Consider the following 20,009-nt stretch of genomic DNA (forward strand, 5'->3'; position numbering starts at 1 on the left):
CAAAAGAGAACTTTTTGGCATAATAATCTTATGACCCATATCAATTGACACTGCAATCTTTTCACCCACAAAACTTATTGCACAAACCGTACATATACATAGTCTGGAACGTTAAGTGTATCAAATTTATTTTTACTTGTCATAACGCCGCAGAGGAATACCCCACATCGTCACTTGAAAATCTGCCTGATCTTCGTAACTATGGTTTGTTTTTCTCAAATTAATACATTGAAAATAAAATTACATTGCAAAAAATAGATATTTTAGCCAAGTCAGGTAAAATTGAAGACAATTGCGCAACCTGTGTTTGCAAAAAATCTCCAAATATTAACGGCGCATTTATGCTTTTTATCGTTTTTTTCTCGCGCTGTGTAAAACTTTCCAGCACAGTTTAGGTATGTACTTTTTGCACTGAGCTTAACTTTTTCCACACTCAATGTATTGACAACCCGCGATTGTGCCTTATTTGATGAGCGGTTTGGGGCATGTTGAAGAGGTGTAAAGTTCACCAAAAACCCTATATGGGCCCAGGATAAATTTACCACAATGTTTTCATTTGCTTTGAATTGTAGGTGGAGAAAAATTTAGTTATACACCATCTTAATTTGCACACACAAAACATCAATTTTGCCTTTTGGAACGTTTGTGTTGAACTCGTCTTGAATTACGAAAAATCCAATAAATTTGTAAATATCCTAAAAAGTCTATAAAGTAATTTCATCGTGTTAGCACTGGTAAAATATCTTTCTTCGAGGTATTGAGATAAGTATCAACGTCCCAACAATAATCCCTATAAACGAATGGAGGTGTTTTTCATTCGAATATCTATTAATTTTTCAATGACGTTTTTTCGCTAATTCGTACTTTTTCCTACTCTAATTAACTAATGAGTGTTTTTAAATTGAAATATTTTGTTCAATTGAGATTATTCAATAAATCAATGGTAAACTTATTTGAGACACAAACTGCCATTAGATACATGTCTGCAGACAATTGTTGATGGACACCTCTATTTAGACCACTTTCAATAGAGCCCTGTCAATAAACACTAGTGAATCTCCGCAAAAACTGTAAATGTCCATCTGTCAAGTATTGGTGTTTATCTGTCAATCGACACCTGTCAATAAACACACAGAATTCTGAATGGCTTCAAAGGTAATTTTTTTATATCAATTGGAAACCACTCATTAAAAGAAAAAGCAATTAAAAAAGTAATCAATTCAAATGCAATTTTTTACTGAAAAATTTCTCAGTTAGGTCTTAGTCTTTTTTTGTTTTTTTGTCACTATCTTTATCTTAGTCTTCATTGACAACGGTAAATAGACGCAAAAAAAATAACTCAGCTCAATTGATTAGTTTCATTTGATGAGATTTGAATTGGAAATCACTCATTAAAATCATTAAGCAACAAAAAACAGTATTCAATTCATAAACGACTTTTTACGCAAAAATCCTTCGTTTGAGTCTTTGCGACGATTGACGAATAGGAGGAGATACAGAAGGGCGTCAGGAAAAATCTTCCTTCAATAGATGGAAAATTTATCTAAAGGGTGGATGTTTTCATGAAATAGTCTAATCAACTGTAGAGCATAAGAAAATAAAGTTCTCCTGCTGCAAAAACAATTATACATGGCACAAATATAAAAATTGACGACTTCTCAAGATTGTCCGTAACTACTAAGGAACTAAATAATTTAGTATCCATTAGTTTAATGCTCATCCTTATCGTTGGTTGCATGCCCGGTTTGATCAAACTTACCAACCATAAAAAGTTCCATAATGGTCCCATAAAGTTCCATAAAAAATTTCTTTCTATGAACTTGCTATGGTTTGTAAGTTTCCATTATGTTCCATTTTATGGTTTGTAAGTTTCGATGAAAAAATGATGGTCGTTTTATGGTTGGCAATATATCATTATGGAACTCTATGGTTGTCAAGTTACCATAGAGGAACTTTTTACGGTTGGTAAGTTACCATTATGGAACTTTCTATGTTTTGTAAGGTTAACATTATGGAACTTTCTATGGTTTGTAAGTTTGCCATTATGGAACTTTCTATGTTTTGGAAATTTAACATTATGGAACATTCTATGGTTGAAAAGTTACCATTACCTAAACACTTAGAGTTGACGTGCGGCTTTGATCTAAAGGTTAGTTCTAAAATGAATAAACGTACAGCTGTCGTTTGGAGCAAACCAAAAGACAGTATTAATACAAGATTGTTTTTTTTTTCTAATTTAAATCTACCCATTTGTCTTCTCAATAGGCGAACTAAAATAAGTAAGGAGCAAACTTTATTATCTGGAAAAACAACGCAATAAAAAGTTCGGAAATCAAATAAACTTTTGTTGGAATCAATCTCGAAAATGATCAATCATGTTCAAACACGTCTGAATCAAAAACTGTTCTTTTGATTTTATTTGAGAAATAACCCCAAGAAAATGGGCATTTGATAAAACAGAACTTTTAAGGCAAAATTTGTAACTATAAAATGGTCCATTAAAAGGTTTTTATGGCTTTTTATGGTAAGTACGGTACCATAAAAGTGGACTTTTTGTTTTTTGACATTTAGTTGATTTGAGACTGGTCTTTCGATTTTATTCGGAAGATAACCCCAAAAAATCGGGAATTTTATAATACAGAGTTTTTTATGGAAAATTTGTAACCATAAAACGGTCCATGACAAAAGTTTTTTATGGCCTTTTTATGGTAAGTAAGGTACCATAAAAATAAAGTTCAGGATTTTGAAATTTTATGCACAGAAACGTTGTTTTGAAACTGCATGTAGCTCTTTGGACTGTTTCTCAGGCAAACTCGTAAATTTTATGATCGTTGTATCTTTAGTAAGTTTCCGTATAATCCATATATGGCGTTTTATGATTAGTAAGTTTCTTTTATGTTGGTCAACCCGGCTGCTTAGTTTAACGATGGTTTTGCTGTGTATTTCCGGAATTACAATTCAAAACGTACAAAAAACTTGTAAAATTATTTAAGTCCTATATTTTATATTTTTAAGCTGTTAACCACTTTTGCGCGTTTAATTTAAAAAAATGTTTAAACCATTTTTACTAGCTCTAAAGGGCGCTTTAAAATAGGCACAAATCCGGATTAGGTGTATATTAACTGCGGATTATAGAAAAATTCAATGAGGAGAAAAGTTACATTAAGTGCTTTTCACAGCTCAATTGATTAGTTTCATTTGATAGGATTTGAATTGGAAATCACTCATTAAAACTATTAGGCAACAAAAAACAGTATTCAATTCATAAACGACTTTTTACGCAAAAATCCTTCATTTGAGTCTTTGCGACGATGGACGAATAGGAGGAGATACAGAAGGGCGTCAGGAAAAATCTTCCTTCAAGAGATGGAAAATTTATCTAAATGGTGGATGTTTTGATGAAATAGTGTAATCAACTGTAGAGCATAACAAAATAAAGTTCTCCTGCTGCAAAAACAATTATACATGGCACAAATATAAAAAATGACGACATCTCAAGATTGTCCGTAACTAATAAGGAACTAAATAATTTAGTATACATTAGTTTAATGCTCATCCTTATCGTTGGTTGCATGCCCGGGTTGACCAAACTTACCAACCATAAAAAGTTCCAAAATGGTCCCATAAAGTTCCATAAAAAAATTTCTTTCTGTGAACTTGCTATGGTTTGTAAGTTTCCAGTATGTTCCATTTTATTGTTTGTAAGTTTCCATAAAAAAATGATGGTCTTGTTATGGTTGGCAATATATCATTTTTGAACTCTATGGTTGTTAAGTTACCATAGAGGAACTTTTTATGGTTGGTAAGTTACCATTATGGAACTTTCTATGGTTTGTAAGGTTACCATTATGGAACTTTCTATGGTTTGTAAGTTTACCATTATGGAACTCTTTATGTTTTGGAAATTTACCATTATGGAACATTCTATGGTTGAAAAGTTACCATTACCTAAACACTTAGAGTTGACGTGCGGCTTTGATCTCAAGCTTAGTTCTAAAATGAACAAACGTGGAGCTGTCGTTTGGAGCAAACCGACAGACAGTATTAATGCAAGATTGTTTTTTTTCTAATTTGAATCTACCCATTTGTCTTCTCAATAGGCGAACTAAAATAACTAAGGCGCAAACTTTATTACCTGGAAAAACTACACAATAAAAAGTTCGGAAATCAAATAACTTTTGTAGGAATCAATCTCGAAAATGATCAATCATGTTCAAACACGTCTGAAACTAAAACTGTACTTTTGAATTTTTTTGAAAAATAACCCCAAGAAAATGGGCATTTGATAAAACAGAGTTTTTAATGAAAAATTTGTAACTATAAAATGGTCCATTTAAAGGTTTTTATGGCGTTTTATGGTAAGTACGGTACCATAAAAGTGGACTTTTTGTTTTTTGACATTTAGTTGATCTGAGACTGGTCTTTCGATTTTATTCGGAAGATAACTCCAAAAAATCGGGAATTTTATAATAAAGAGTTTTTTATGGAAAATTTGTAACCATAAAACGGTCCATAAAAAGGTTTTTTATGGCCTCTTTATGGTAAGTACGGTACCATAAAAATAAAGTACAGAATTTTGAAATTTTATGCACAGAAACGTTGTTTTGGAACTGCATGTAGCTCTTTGGACTGTTTCTCAGGCAAACTCGTAAATTTTTATGATCGTTGTATGCTTAGTAAGTTTCCATAAAATCCATATATGGCGTTTTATGATTAGTAAGTTTCTTTTATGGTGGTCAACCCGGCTGCTTAGTTTAACGATGGTTTTGCTGTGTATTTCCGGAATTACAATTCAAAACGTATAAAAAACTTGTAAAATTGTTTAAGTCCTATATTTTATATTTTTAAGCTGTTAACCACTTTTGAGCGTTTAATTTAAAAAAATGTTTAAACCAATTTTACTAGCTCTAAAGGGCGCTTTAAAATAGGCACAATTCCGGATTATGTGTATATTAACTGCGGATTTTAGAAAAATTCAGTGAGGAGAAAAGTTACATTAAGTGCTCAAAATAGATACCAAAACTGCACGATTACAGGACTGGTAATTTTACATGTCCAATTTGAAAGTACCTCAATTGCAAAAAACGGCGGAACTACTTTTGCTTAAAATGGATACTAAGCTTGTCTGCTATTTTCGCTGATTTTAGTTTTCTACGGTCTTTGCTAAGCTGGAAATTTTGTTTGTTCTTCTCGCCCAAAATATCGTCCACACTATTGTGCATACGAGTGTTTCCTAGTTGGTTTTTTTAAATATCACGCTAAATTGTGATTCTGGTGTAGTTTTCTTACATCCTTTTCTTGTCGATGGTCAAAAGAGATATACGCTCGAATGAACTGATACCAATTAAGGTAGAGGGTTCGAATCTATTTATAAATCTAAGAGTGTCTAATAAAATATAGACAAATTTTGCTTTATAACTTTCAAATTACCCACGATGGAATATAGGAACAGGCAAAAAGACGGCACAGAAAGTAAGAACTTCTTTTTACAGTTCCTTAAAAGTAGCAGCTATTTTTAAAAAGGAAAACCTATTTTTTTTCTTGGTTTTAAACAAATTTAGGGAAAAAGAAAACATTTCGGGCATCAAACTTTAGAACTATTTTCAGCATAATAAGACGCGTTAATACCAATTTATTCGGAAAGTACGCCATACGCGATAACAATAAAGGAAAATGCATGAACGGTTAATCCGATCTGCTTTTTGTTGGGAAATTTTCCCCTTTTCCTTTTCTACTTTGCACAATAATAGTTCAACCCCACTTTAGTGTCCTGTCTAGACCACGTAGCCTGCAGCCCCCCTCAGCTCCCCGGACCCTATTCTCGTGTAATCTAGTCAGTTTTCTACCTTCTGCCCACAACCCCATAAAGTGACGGATGAGACTTAAGCATTATTATCACTAGGGTACACAAGAATGTATTAGCGGAAAATATTGTTTCCTTCCCTCTATGCATTGCACATTAAATTTTCTCTTTCCCAACTTTGTTTTTCCCTATTTAGTGTCCATAGACGGGCATAATACGTTCACATGTATTGAAAAGTATGAATGAAGTTACTTTCATTGATGTTTTGAATAGGAAAAGATTCCATTAAATTTAGTGAGTTGTTTTAAGCCTCATTGTGTAAGAGGCGTGCCCCCTCCTCAAGTTCAACTGCAGGCAAAATAAGTGAGTACTTTGCTGATCGATGCTAACCCGGGTCGAGACCGAATGGTTAACTTGTAAGAACTTGCAAGTTTCTTGCAAAAGATGATTAACTTGTAAGATTTTGCAAGTTTCTTGCAAAAGATGGTTAACTTGCAAGAACTTGTAAGTCGAATGGTTAACTTGTAAGAACTTGTAAGCCGAATCATTAACTTGAAAGAACTTGCAAGTCGAATGGTTAACTTGTAAGAACTTGCAAGGCGATGCATCGCCTTGTAAGTTTCTGCCAAAAACTTGCAAGTTCTTACAAGATAACCATCAATTTCTGCTGGTAGCGGTGAAAAATTTTCTTTCACCGCTTAAACGGTGCCGGTGCAAAAAAATTTACCGCTTAAAGTTTTTTTTCACCGCATTCATCGCATTGAACGCAAATCTTACACTTTTACTCAAACTCACCCCAAATCTAACATCTTTTACGACTTTTAGCGGTGATACCTCGACCCGGGTGCACGTCTCTTCAAATCTTTTGTTATCTTAGTTGTATATCTCTTGGAGTCTTAGTGAACAGTTTTAAAATAACAAATATTATACTTTATTAGATTTATTTTTTAAGAAATTAATATATAACGATTTTTAGTCATATTAAAGCAAAAGATTTGCGGTCAAGTCAATTGCGACAGGTTTTTCATTATTCAAGAATGTCAGCAGCGCTCGCTTTATTATCCGAAGCTGGAAATTTCGAATACATATTTCTGCACATTTCTTGAAAATTGGCTATAACTAAAACGCAACGAAGTTCAATTAATGCTGCAAATGATTTTCGAGGCATAAAAGTTTTGAGCAAAAAGAATTCAAATACACAGTAAAATGAGTGAATGGTTGGGATGATTGAGAAGTGATTGTTTTGGTTGGGGCAATTTTGTTCTGAAAAAAGAGAAATGAGTTTAAGATAGTCAAAATTGCTTAGCACATCAATATTAGTAGTGAAACAGTGTTGAGTAAGCAACTTGATGGATTTGAAAGACAATAGAAACAGCAAAAAGCAGTAAAAAGTTTGCTCCTTCATTCATTGAGAATTTTTATGATATCTAAAAATTTGTAAGATGTAGTTCAGACAAATAAAGTCAGAGTATCAGTTTCAATTCCTTTTTACCGAGATATTACTCTGATTAACTTCATAGTGCACGACAGGAAATAAGAAAAGGAAACTATCGGCTGTGTTTGAGATACCAGTTAGGAACACACAAAAAATTTCTCTTCAGTTGATTGAGGAAATGTTTCAACAATAGGGTTATTGAAAAGTAAAACAACCTAATGAAGTCTCGCTAATTCACTGTGAAAAATCCAATCTCAAGTAAATACTTAAACTGTAATACGGATAGAAAAAACTAATAAACACAATGTGTTTATGAAACAAAGCTAAGTAATTTTTCTGCTGTCGAGATAAAGTATTAGTTTCAAATTATCAATTGAAAAACGGTACATTGGACTCTTAAAAAATACGAAAAGACTTTCAGATTTTTTCAGAAGATAAAACTGTTATTTTCATTATTTTTCTGTAAATTGTAACTTGGTAGTTTCAAAATATCTTGCGATTTTGAAATAATCCCCATTATTTTTCGCAGAATTTAGTTTAAATATAAAACAACTTTCATTTTAAGAGATCACAAATTAGATTTATTGCAAAACTAGCATTCTGGAAATCGGAAGCCCGTTTAACGCAGAAGAAATTCATAAAAAAGGCTGGAGGTAATGAATATGGACCGTTGAAAATATGGGTATTGGAATCCCGAGTTCCTCTTCAATGCAAAAAATTTCGATTTCATAAGTTTTTATAAAATGCCAATGAATGGAATGTTTCGCTGTAGATCACTGCTGGTAGAGGAAGAAAAAACGAATCATCAATTGCTAATTTGTATAGAATTGTTAAGATCCCTGCGAGATGATACTGAAGAAATATCAACAGTTATAGCGCTTGCGCTTCCCGGGTCGAGACCGAATGGTTAACTTGTAAGAACTTGCAAGTTTCTTGCAAAAGATGATTAACTTGTAAGATTTTGCAAGTTTCTTGCAAAAGATGGTTAACTTGCAAGAACTTGTAAGTCGAATGGTTAACTTGTAAGAACTTGCAAGGCGATGCATCGCCTTGTAAGTTTCTGCCAGAAACTTGCAAGTTCTTACAAGATAACCATTCGACCTCGACCCGGGAATGAAGAAAAAATCTCTTTATCACCTCTCTTTATCTTTTCCTTAAAATGACGTTAGAGAGATTTAAATGGAATTGCGATGTCATTTCAGTGAAACATGTTTAAAATATTAGTCCGTTCAACTTTTAAGTGAAATCAAGAGTCATTATGCTTTAATACCTCGAATCTGAATTTTGGAGAACAAGCCCATGTCCTGTTGCTCTTATTGTTTACTCAAAAAGGGCATACAATTGAAAACTGTCGGCGGAGACCTATCTTGAGGGAATAATTTGTGCATACAATTCTGCGTGACACGTAACATATTTTTTTTACGATATGAGAATATCAAAACTTTGAAATTTAGAGAACAAAACAGGCTTACCTCCTGTACCATCTTTTTTGGAAGGGGGTGCTAATTGATCTCTAGACAAGAAGGAGTTTCTGGACCAAAACTTTTTTATATATAGATGAAGTAAATATTTTTCAGAAAATTTTATATCAATATTCCCGTTTAGTGAAGCTTGATTTACATGCAGTAATCAAAGCATGGTACAAAAACAGCCAAAAATCTTTCGTTACACTTTAACTCCGGTGCATATCAAATCATTGTTGATTTGATATGCATATAATTATATGCATTATATCCCAAAAATGTTTGGCTGTCTCCGGCTATTTTTTTGGAAAACTCAAATTTTGATCAAAACACGATAAAATTAGAAGTAGAACCAATTGCAACTGATTTTAAAAACTCACACTCATTAATTATTATTTCACTGCTATTGTAACCATCTTTAAATTTCAAGGTGAGATGAAAACAAGAAGGCTCGCTAATGTGCTTTGGCTCACAATGTTCTGACCTCAACCACACTCCTTTCTCAATTGTCTACCAAAATAAACCGGGATATACGGTCTCTAATGAAGTTGCTCAACTTTTAATTAAAATTTGATGGAGTGTTTAAAAAAAGACCGACTTCTCTACCAAAAAGATTCATACCAGTATGTTCAATTTTCTTACTTCACTATTATGTGCCACCAAACAAACAAAACGATAGAGGAAATCTACTCTACTGCAATTTCTAAAGTAGAGACAATTGTATAAAGTGAACAACAATCCCGTTTTCAAAGTCAATCTCAAACTGCAATGTCTTTTAAGAAACAAATGGCCTCTGGAGATTGTCTGTTGCATTCTAAAGATTCTAAATATTTAGATTTATACAAGAGCGCTGAAGTTTAAAAACTGCGTGCACTTATGCTTCGGAATTGAGAATGCAAAATCAGATAAATTTAAAATAGTTTAATCAATCTATATAATCACGAGGTAAGTCACGATTTAAGCAATTTTTTCAACTATTGAAGCACAAGCACATAGTGTTGCGTTTGAATCAGCTGGGGCATCTTGTCAAGGGGTTAATTTACCAATTGACGATATAAAATTGGAGGTCTAATATCTGTCCAAAACCCTGTTTTTAATTTGAAACTAATTCAAGAACCATTCGTCTTCGAATGAACACATTCGGGAGTTTCGATTATGCCTCTCCAGAAGACCATTCGGAATAGTCAGAAATCAAAATGAAAAACCGATGAGTCTAACTGTAGACTACTAAGAATAACAAAAAAGCAACAGTAACAGACAAAATATAGGCCAAACTAAACATTTCTACATATTAAAAAAACTCAAAACCGTTCTATTTAAATCAATGAGCATTTGAAAGCAAAACTCAGAGTCATCTATAAATACAGACACGACTCACCTAATTTTCTCGGAAATAAATTGCGTCAGCTTTTTATCTGGATTAACTATCAACTGAAAAAAATATGATGAATATGGATCATTAATGCTATATGAAGGCTGAAGAAACGATACTGAAGGGCGACACAACATTAAAAGGAATAACGGTCAGAATTCAAAAGTCATTGAAAGTTTTTTGAAAAAAAAATAGCTTTCAGTCAAAACACTCTAAGCTATATCAGCTTTTTTACTTCAATATTGAGAAAAATTAGACTTTTCGTTACTCAAACGCTGTCAAAGTTACAGAGAAAAACCGTAAGAAGTCAAATCTCAAAAAATACCAAATTTTTACTAAAATAAGTATTTTTGAAGTAATCATCACCAATAATATATATATATATATATATATATATATATATATATACAAGAGAGCTTTTGAGATAAATTAGACCTCTGTAGAACATCAACGAGACTTTTCAATATTGTTACTTAATAGCAATACAAAATAGGAACAAAAACGGACAACGATTGCCCAATTCTCATGAATTCACTAAACTTTTACTTAAACAAATTTTTTCAAAAAAGTCAGTGCTAAAAAAAATTATTTACGTTTATTTGGTCTTCCGCGAGATTTTTATTGAGACCTTTCAACATTGGGACTCAATAACGATAGAAAAAGAACAAAAAAACAATAGATCAAGCTTAAATGATTTTTTTTCAATGTCAACAAGATCGCTAATTCCTTACAGGCAACTTAAGAACACAATATGTTGTCACAGCTAACGCAAATTCATTCTAATTAGCTTACTTCGTCATAAAGTTACGAGAAAAAAACCTATCGAGAAGACGAATGACTACCAAAGTTTGAAAAAAAATTGGCTCTAGAAACCGAATAATCTACATCCAATATTCCAAACTTGCTTTCTTCTACAAAACCACTAGGAGACAGGAAAAGACCCAATGTTACTTCAGGTTTACCAAAAACCCAAAATAAATTGTAAATAAAAGCGTAATTCGGCAAAAAAAATTGTAGGAATACAGGCGAAAAATACAAACAAAATCTGCGTCGAATGTAAAATGTTCATGAAAATTTAAACTCTCTACACTGGACGGGCTTTCTATTGATACCAGATACAACTCCACAATAAATATATCGATTCGCAAAAATTGACTGATCAAAACAAAACCCAGTTGAGCATATAGTTCCTCTCCTTCACAAGTGGTTGCGGAACAAATGAACTTTACAGAATTCAATATACATAATCCCCAATATACATAATCTTTATTTTGAAAAATAAATTTCAATACAGACTTTGAAACTTCGAGTGATGATTTAATGTCTTACTCCTGAGAATATGTTTAAAAGTTTGTTTCTGAGGCAGAACTTTTATAAGTCAACTATTTAGGCAAAAAACAATACATAATTAGAAATACCAGCGAGAAAAGTAAAATGCAGTAAATTTATCAAACCGAGAAATACAATTAGATAATTAATTAATATTGTTAAATGATAGCATTTGCTGGAGCTTGCGTAAAAACTATTAAGTGGCTCGATGATTCTCTTACATCTGTTCTCTTTAGTACATGGAAGGTTTTGCAATAACTGAGCTCCAAATTTTTCGGCATATTTTCTGTCGTTTTTTACTCCAATGGGATTTTACTGAATTGGTTCTGAATAGTTGGGAAGACAAAAATTTGACATGATTATCGAAGCCAAATTTGCATTTAATGATAGTTAAAAACTCAACTAGTTGCACAGTGGCTTTCACATAGAGGGCAATATTATGAGATGCTCTTTTTGTGTTTCACTTCTGAATAAAACTATGAAAGAAAAAATACAGGGAAGAATAATTTCTATTCTATTTGAGTTAATATGCGATTGACAGGGACATCTTAACAACTTCAGTGCACTTCAGTACATAGAACATTTTCGATGTCCGATAGAATGACCAATCGAATTGACTGCTTAAAATGCAAAATTGTATAAGATTGAAATACCAAAAACTGTGGTCATTAACTAGAATGCAGATAGGTACGCTTCAGTCTGGTTTTGACTGCTGAACAAGTTGCAGCACGTTTAATTCTTCAGAAATCATTCAGTATAATACGTAAACAATTTCCAAAAAACTTTAGGAGTAAATTGACCCGCTCTTCATCAATACAGACAGATTGAACTACATCTATAAGGTACAAAGATAACTAAGCTGTTATTTTGATGGACAGCTACAACATATCAGATATTTTGATTCTGATTCTAAAACAAAAATGTTTCTACCTTTCTTCACATTCCGGTTAGAAATAGACAGCAACCTGCACACTGATTCATTTAATAAACACCATGGTAAATTAGAAATCTAAAAACTTGGTAACTTAGATGAACAATGTTTTCTTTCAAATCAATGTGCATTTTGAGAATCAGCAGTGGAGTAGGAATCTGCGTTATATGTGAAGAGCAGAGATTAAAAAATGATTGAGTTTCAAGAAAAAAGTAGGCCGTAAATGTACCAAGATTTTCACGAATTGGAAAAGTTTTCCGACAAGCTGCTATTATAGCGTAGGTAGTCCCTCAAGCTTTTTCACCAAGGACTCGCTATATGGGGCAAATCATAAACCTACTGGTGTGTCCGAGACCGCAATGAAAAGCGCATCCTAAACTTTAGAAAGTTTAAAAAGTTTCGCTTTACTTTTGAGACCTGTTATGAATGAGACTAAGTAAAAAGATACAATATACAGACAAAACTCAATATTTCACAAACAATCAACAAAAACACATTGTTGGATCTATTAAAATTATACGCTTTTAGAGGAATAAACTATATTTGGTTATTTGCATCTTATTTTATTAAGAATAAAATCAGTAGTTAAAAAATTTTAGTAATGCGAAAACATTGAAGTTTAATTCAAAAGAAAACTCTTGTTATTAACGGGAAGAAGGTTACAGCTTGATAAAAGAAGAACAAAAAGGAGCAAAACCCGAAAATACAATGACATCTTTGGAAACAAATAAATTCGAAAACATTAAAACCGTCTTTGAAGACATCAAGTATTTTCATGTATATCGCTTTAGGAAGCCAATGAGACCTCTCGTTATTCAGATTAAGTAATAGAATTAATAAACAACAAAAAATACAGGAAAAATTTTAAAAGTTTTAAAACAGCGCAGCAGCCATTAAAACAATAATCTATTCTCCTTATAAACAATTTATATGTTCATTTGCGCCTCTTCACAACGCCAGCAGGTCCTGTCCTTTAATTAATAGCGTGACAAATAACCAAAAACACTCTCAAATATTGGCAAATATGCAAAATTTACAATTTTTTTTTTGAAAACTCGTTGTCTCAAAGTCATAAAACCGTTAATACATACAACCTCCAAAAATATTTTTTGTTTGTTCTATAGTTAATGAGACAAAGCTATTTGCTGACTATAAGCTACAAAATAAAGTTAAAATGCGCAAAGTTCAAAAAATTATGTTGAAAGTTGTAAAGGTTAGCAGGTGACAAATCAGACGTTTAGATAGGTTCACATATTATTAGGGTTGTCAAATGGACCTCAAATTTAAGAGAAAAAGTCCTAAGACTACGATAAGAACCAGAAATGCTTGCAAATCTTAGTAAATCTCTAAAAGATTTATAAAGACACATTGTCGAAAAACTTTTGAGTTTAAAACTCCACGATGAGACCCAAAACTAGCTCTGCTATCGTTGTGCGCCCATAAAAAAAGTTTTGTTCCAAATCTTGGCGTTTTGCTTAGTTTGGGAATAAGATCTCCATTGGTGAACGAGATCAGATCAATTGTAAAACCCCAAAAATTCAAGTATTTTTCAATAAAAATGTGTTGAACAAAGATTGCCTTCAACGCAAATAACTCAGAAAGTAAAATATGCTGCGCTAGATTGATGAGACCAGTCATAATTAAGAAAGCAAGTCAAGACAAACAATAAAATCAAGCAATAACAACAAAACTTCATTACATCCAAAATTTTATGTCCATTATAAAAAAATTACTAACAAGCTCGAAAGAGCGTCGGATAAAACTAAAACTAAACAAAATGACTTTTACTTTACCAGAAAGGACAAGACACCACTCTATGGAAAAACTCGGTAAAACTTAGACAAAAAAGAGCAAAAAATAGCAAAGATAAAAAAAATTGGCTTTTGTTTTCAAAAACAATCAATTTCAAAGAAGGAAAGCCATTAAATGGCAACATGTTTAACCAATATGTTTAAGATCAGATACGTCTTTAAAAGAGTTCATTAAGATCTGTCATTTATTAGTTTTTTATGCGGTTGCAAAAAAAACAACAAATGGAGACAACAAAAAAATTCAATTAAAACGTGCAAGAAAACGCTGTCGAAGCCGTTAAATTGTCCCCTCAAAATAGATTCGATTGAGCCTTCATCGATCATAAAAAATGTATTTCATTAGTGAGAATACGTAACAATTAGACCAAAAAGAGAAAAAGCGCCTAAATTAATTAACACTTCTGTTTTCTTTTCGAAAGAGTTTATTTCAAAGTCATGAAAACCATTAGCTAAAAAATGGAATACTTTAATAGGTTTGTTTTTTTTGTCCAAAAGAAGCGCTTGAGACGTGTAATTTTCACAATATGTTTTACGTCTACAAAAAAAAAACAAAAAACAGACAAAAATCAAAAAATTGTTTACTTTTTGTGCCAAAAACCCTTGTCTAAGCCAGTAAATTCATAACGATTTCTTTTAAAAAGAAACATTAGATGTGGTACATTTGTACCTTCACTCGACAACAAAAATGTCATTTGTGACCTGTAATTAACATGACTAGGTAACAAACAGAAAAAAAGAACAAAACGCGAAGTTAAACATTGTTAAAAAGAGTTTTTTTAACAATTGATTTCAAAGTCATGAATGCCCTCAGCTATCTTCTCAAATCATAATAAAAACACACTCATCATGAATTTCCAATGAAACCTGTTTTTATCCAGGTAGTTTCATACGACTAAAAAGACAAATTAAAATCGACAGTTAAAGACAATTGTAAAAAAAATTAATTTAAAATCTTCGAGAACGGTGTGTTGAAGCCGTTAAAAACAATATCTTGCCTTTCAAGACATTTATATGTGCAAATGTGTTTTATTTTAAAAGCCAATAAGGTTATGTGTGAACTGTCAATAATATGATAATCTGACAATACGAGAAAAAAACGTTAAAAAACCCAAAAATAAAAAAAAAAATTGAAATCAAGTAGTATCAAATCCAGAAAACCATAACTTAACGCGTAAGACTGGAAAACTTGAACCTGCTTCTTTCCAACGAATAGGAAGAAGAAACATTCTTTTTGCTGACACTAAGCTTCCAGTTGGCCAAATTGAAAGAAAAAGAAAGGCAAAATTCAAAAAGCCGTAGTTTATTTAAAAGGCAAACATTTTTAAAAGTCAAAACGACCATAATCTTTGGAGTAGGAGAAAAATGCATTTAATTGGAACTGTTTAGGAAGCCATTTGGACCTAAGAACTGAGAGCTAGATGTTCTGTTCTTTAATCAACATAAAAAAGGTCGAATTTATTTTTAATAAGACTGATTACAATCCGGATTATTTTTTCGACTGCAACAGTCCACGATCCGACCAAAACCAAAACTGTTAATGCTGTTTGTCCGTTTAGAACGCTCAATAGTTTCAACTGCTTTATATGTAGATAAATTGTTAGTTAAAAGGTCAAAAATAAATGCCGCGTTTTCAATAATCACAAAATAAAGTTAGCAAAAAAACGGCAAAATTTAGATTCTAGACTACTCTCAATAGAAGTAGAAGTAAAATTGGCTCTCTTTGTAGTTTACAAAAACTGTTGTGCTGTTTTCGGGGTGTGCATTATCGGCAAATTTAATCAAAGTGGACAAAAAGCTAATTTCGGGCAATTTTTGATGAAAAAAGCTGAATTTTGAAATTTTTAGCCAAAATTTTTACCAGAAAAATTAAATCAAAATAGTCAAAAATACTTTCCTTGTTTGTAAAAATAAAATCCAAAGTACTACTGTTAACAATTGTTACAATTTTTAACAAAATTGACGAAAATTTAGGCGAAGTTCAGAAACATGTGAAGAAAAACAACGGAAGTCCATCTATTTTTCACAAAACTTCAAACCTAGATAACTCCCTGTAAAATACGAAATTCATAAAAAATCTTTTTAATTCCATATTCTGCGCTGGAGGGGCTTTTAATTGATAACACTCAAAACTCTGTACGACGAATATATCGATCGGTCAAAATTGTCTGAACAAAAAAACCCATTCGAGTATATAGTTCCTCCCGCCTCAAGAGGGGTCGGAACAATGATGTTCTCCTGGAATTATTAGTTTGGCTCTTTTACTAATAAAATTAATGTATAATAATAATGATTTTCACCTACTCCAAGGACATCATCTAGTTTTTCTGACGATCTGTGTGCGGAGTTTCTATGAAGCAGTTTCCATAATGTCCAATTTTTTTCATGTGAAACTGTTTCCAGTTTTTGAGCCATATTGTGCACCGGAGTCGAAAACAAAAGTTAATGTTCAAAGATCTTGCAAGGTTATTGCAGAAATTTAGTCTTGTGATGTCGTGCAAGATTAACTTTTGTTTTCGACTTGGGTGTTCATTTTGGACTGTAAACAATGAATTTTGGTCAGACAACCGCGATCAGATGCTTTTGCATTGTTTCAAACTACTATAGCTAACAAACCCTGTTGCGTAGAGCCACATGGTTAAAGCGGAAAGAAGTGGCCTGTCTATCGATCAATCACTTTTTACCTATGTCTCAATTGGTGTGTTCTAGTGCTCCTTCTAACAGAGGAAATGGACCTAGATCTTGAAGTGCCTGATGTAAACCTGGAGGGAGTGGGGGCGGGGGCTGTCTCGGCTCACTTGGACGCGGCAGCCGACTTGACTTCCTCTGAAATCAACAGTCTTGATGACCTCTCCACGTTCTAGGTTCAACTAAGAAGTGATGCTCTCTTCAGCAATAAAAAGAGACACAAAAAGACATCCTAAAAGACTTCAAAAATGCAAAGTTCAACAAGCTGAACGCAAGAAACTCTTTTTGATTGACATGAGCGAATTTAAAAACTAGTTGATGTCGACATTTTGTCTCATATCGATTGTAAGCGAGTTAAAAATCACACAAAATAACTTTAATTTTACCCAAACAGTTAAGTCATAAGAGAAGCAAGTTTAAACTAAAATTAAGGAATTTTTGTGTAAACATATTTTTGTGTAAATATTTTGTGTAAATTTTTGTGTAAATTTTCTGTTATGGTTAAACGTTAAGGTATTTCGCTTTAAGATAATTTAGTGAAAACTTCATGCTTTTCGTTAAGGTGGCGAGGCCTAAGGATTTAAAGAGTAAATTTACCTTAACTTTATTTAGTATGACTCATGGATTCTAGGATTGTATTCTTCGTATCACTTCCATAAACTTTTTTTCGTTGATTATTTGTAAATATTGCTGGAACAACTGGAACATTAAAGCTTAATTAGGTACTAATAAAATTTTATTATCCTATTAAGTTCCTATGAAAGTCAATGGTACTAAACTAAATCAGATTATGAAATTTAGTTTTATCCGGCCTAGAGGTTATGACAACTTCGTTGGCATTATTGAGCTTTCTGCTCCCGTTGCTAGAATTGGCAACACTATAGTCTCAATAAACTAAAATATCGTGAGAAAATTCTGTGTTGAATTTTTTCTGCAGCTCAATTTGATCTTAACTCTGATTATAATTGTGCTTTATGTTTTGATTGGATATAAATCAGAGGAGCCCCATGTTTTTGCACAGAACTGTTCTTACCTAAAGTTAATTGTTAACCCGGAGCGCGTCGTCATAGAGATTCATTAATGGACCAGAACATAAATCATAATGATTTTTACGCGGGCCATCACTATGTTCAGGTCCGAGATTTCACTATTTAGTATGATTTTAGTAAGACAAGATGAGTCATCAACTGACTTTTTTCTGAACATGAGTTTTGTTAGTTCGGTTTGCGGTCTGGACATAAACAAATTTTATCTGCCCTGATTATGGGCATATTAAAATGCCGCCTGTTTTTGATATGCTCATAGCGTACAAGATCTCTCTCTCTCTCTCTCTCTCTCTCGCTATCTATTTTGATCGTAATTAAAATACATGCGTATTCAACATACATGCTCACTGAAATAAAAACTGAACTGATAATAACCTTGATTTTATAGCTATGATTAACCATGATTATAATTATGATTATAACTAACAATGATTTTGAGTTATAGTTTTTGAGTTTGTCGCATGCATCTAGTTATTTCGAATTGCGGCTCTTTGATTTGCGGCTCCTCCGACCTCCGCCTCCGATGTACAACGCCTCATTAATGTACAACGTAATAAGACCTATAAAGCTCAAAAATCTGGATCAAAACTATTAATTCGCAATTGTTCTTGATTAAAATTAAACTAAGGTAATAACTTTGTTAATGCCAACTTTGTCAGAGAACTTTATCATTGATATTGAAAAAAATTTTTTGATTTCAAATTGTTTTTTCTTTTATGAAGTTTTTATGAAACTTTGATGAAATTGCGGCTGTTAAAAATATGCTAGCCTGACCTAAATAACTAAATGATAAACCTAAAGAAAATATGAAAATTAGTTTTCATATCAATCTCATCTAATAACGCATATTGAATGGTAAAGTTTTTTTACTCGCCAACACAAAAAGGAGCTCAAAGCTCCTTGATTTCTGGAGCTTTTGGATAAGATATCAGTTCACTATGAATAAATTACCAATTCGACCTAAATTATCTACGGTTACTTGGTTTAATTTTTTTAAAAGTCTTATCTTTTTGCAAATCAAAAGCGCAAAAATTTTGCACGTTATGAGCCTGCATATCTTTACCGAAAGCAAGCAAAATCTGATTTCTCTCCGTTTGCTTGTCTAGATTTTGCCAGGTTGTATTACTTAGATACTGAACGCTTTCTCCACGTGGTCATAGGATAATAGCCAGAACCTCACTTAAAGAGAAGAAATACGCAGATGCAACAAATATAATAGGCAAGACAAATTCTTAACTATGTTTGTCCTGAAGAAAACATCATTGACATAATTGTTTTAAAATTCGATTGCTTAATGGATTTGTTTTTTTAAAATCAATAATGTTGACTGGCGCTAGACTCTTTAGATAAAAACAAACATTGGGTTACTGTGCATGTTAAGCGTGCTCTTCTTGTTACTTTATTCAAAGTTCTTGGCATAATTAACAGTGAGGAAAGAAGAAAAACCACAAAGTGTTGAAAAACTTGATTTTTTTTGGTAAACACTGTAACAACTCATCTCATATGCATATACAGATTACTTGTTAGACTTCGCGATGAGCACTGTTGATGTACCGGGTTTTGATCTTTTAATGGTTTTTGTTCGAATTTCCTCCACTAAATTATTTAAAATTTTTGTTTACCTAAAATGCTTTCGCCTAATCGAGTTGTCGACGCGTTGTTGTACAACGCATTGTTTATCCACCTATTGACGTATGACAAAATTGATAAAAACAGATCCTCAAACTAAAATGTGCATCTGTTTTTTTTTCAAAACACTATAGATCTGGTAGAAAGCTGTGTCTCTTTGAAGTTTCCGATAGTAGAACACCGGCTCTTTCTCGTCGATATTTCTGATTTAGAGAATTTTTTGCAAGACCTTTTTAGTCGTTTCCTTTATTCCTGCGGCTGTTGTTTGCCATTATTTGTCTGTCCCATTTAACTTTTGGATGCAAAAAAGGGCATAATTTTAACTCTGATGTGGTAAGGATTTTATTCGCTTGATCTTAATTAACACACTAGAGCTAAACCAATCTTATTTACGCGACCTTAATTAAGTGCTAGAATAAGTGTCACTAAAAGCTAAAAATGTTCTTTGCTAATTTCTAAAACTATGTGTTAGTTGCTAGAAACAAAATTGATTAGATAAAGGTTA

The 20,009-nt window shown here is 32.4% G+C and overlaps 1 protein-coding gene across 5 annotated transcripts in view; it reads left to right on the forward strand.

Moving 5' to 3' along the window:
* Nucleotides 1-17,322, forward strand: part of LOC142344039 (uncharacterized) — a 103,541-nt gene extending 86,219 nt beyond the window's left edge. For all 5 annotated transcript variants that reach the window (XM_075395505.1, XM_075395507.1, XM_075395506.1 and 2 more), the window contains one exon: nt 16,851-17,322. In XM_075395505.1, coding sequence (XP_075251620.1) covers nt 16,851-17,005 — 155 coding nt within the window. In that variant the 3' untranslated portion in view covers nt 17,006-17,322. The remainder of the gene's footprint in view (nt 1-16,850) is intronic.
* Nucleotides 17,323-20,009: the final 2,687 nt, after the last annotated feature.

Source organism: Convolutriloba macropyga, chromosome 8, assembly GCF_964194025.1.
Source record: "Convolutriloba macropyga chromosome 8, txConMacr16.3, whole genome shotgun sequence".
NCBI classification, from domain to species: Eukaryota; Metazoa; Xenacoelomorpha; order Acoela; family Convolutidae; genus Convolutriloba; species Convolutriloba macropyga.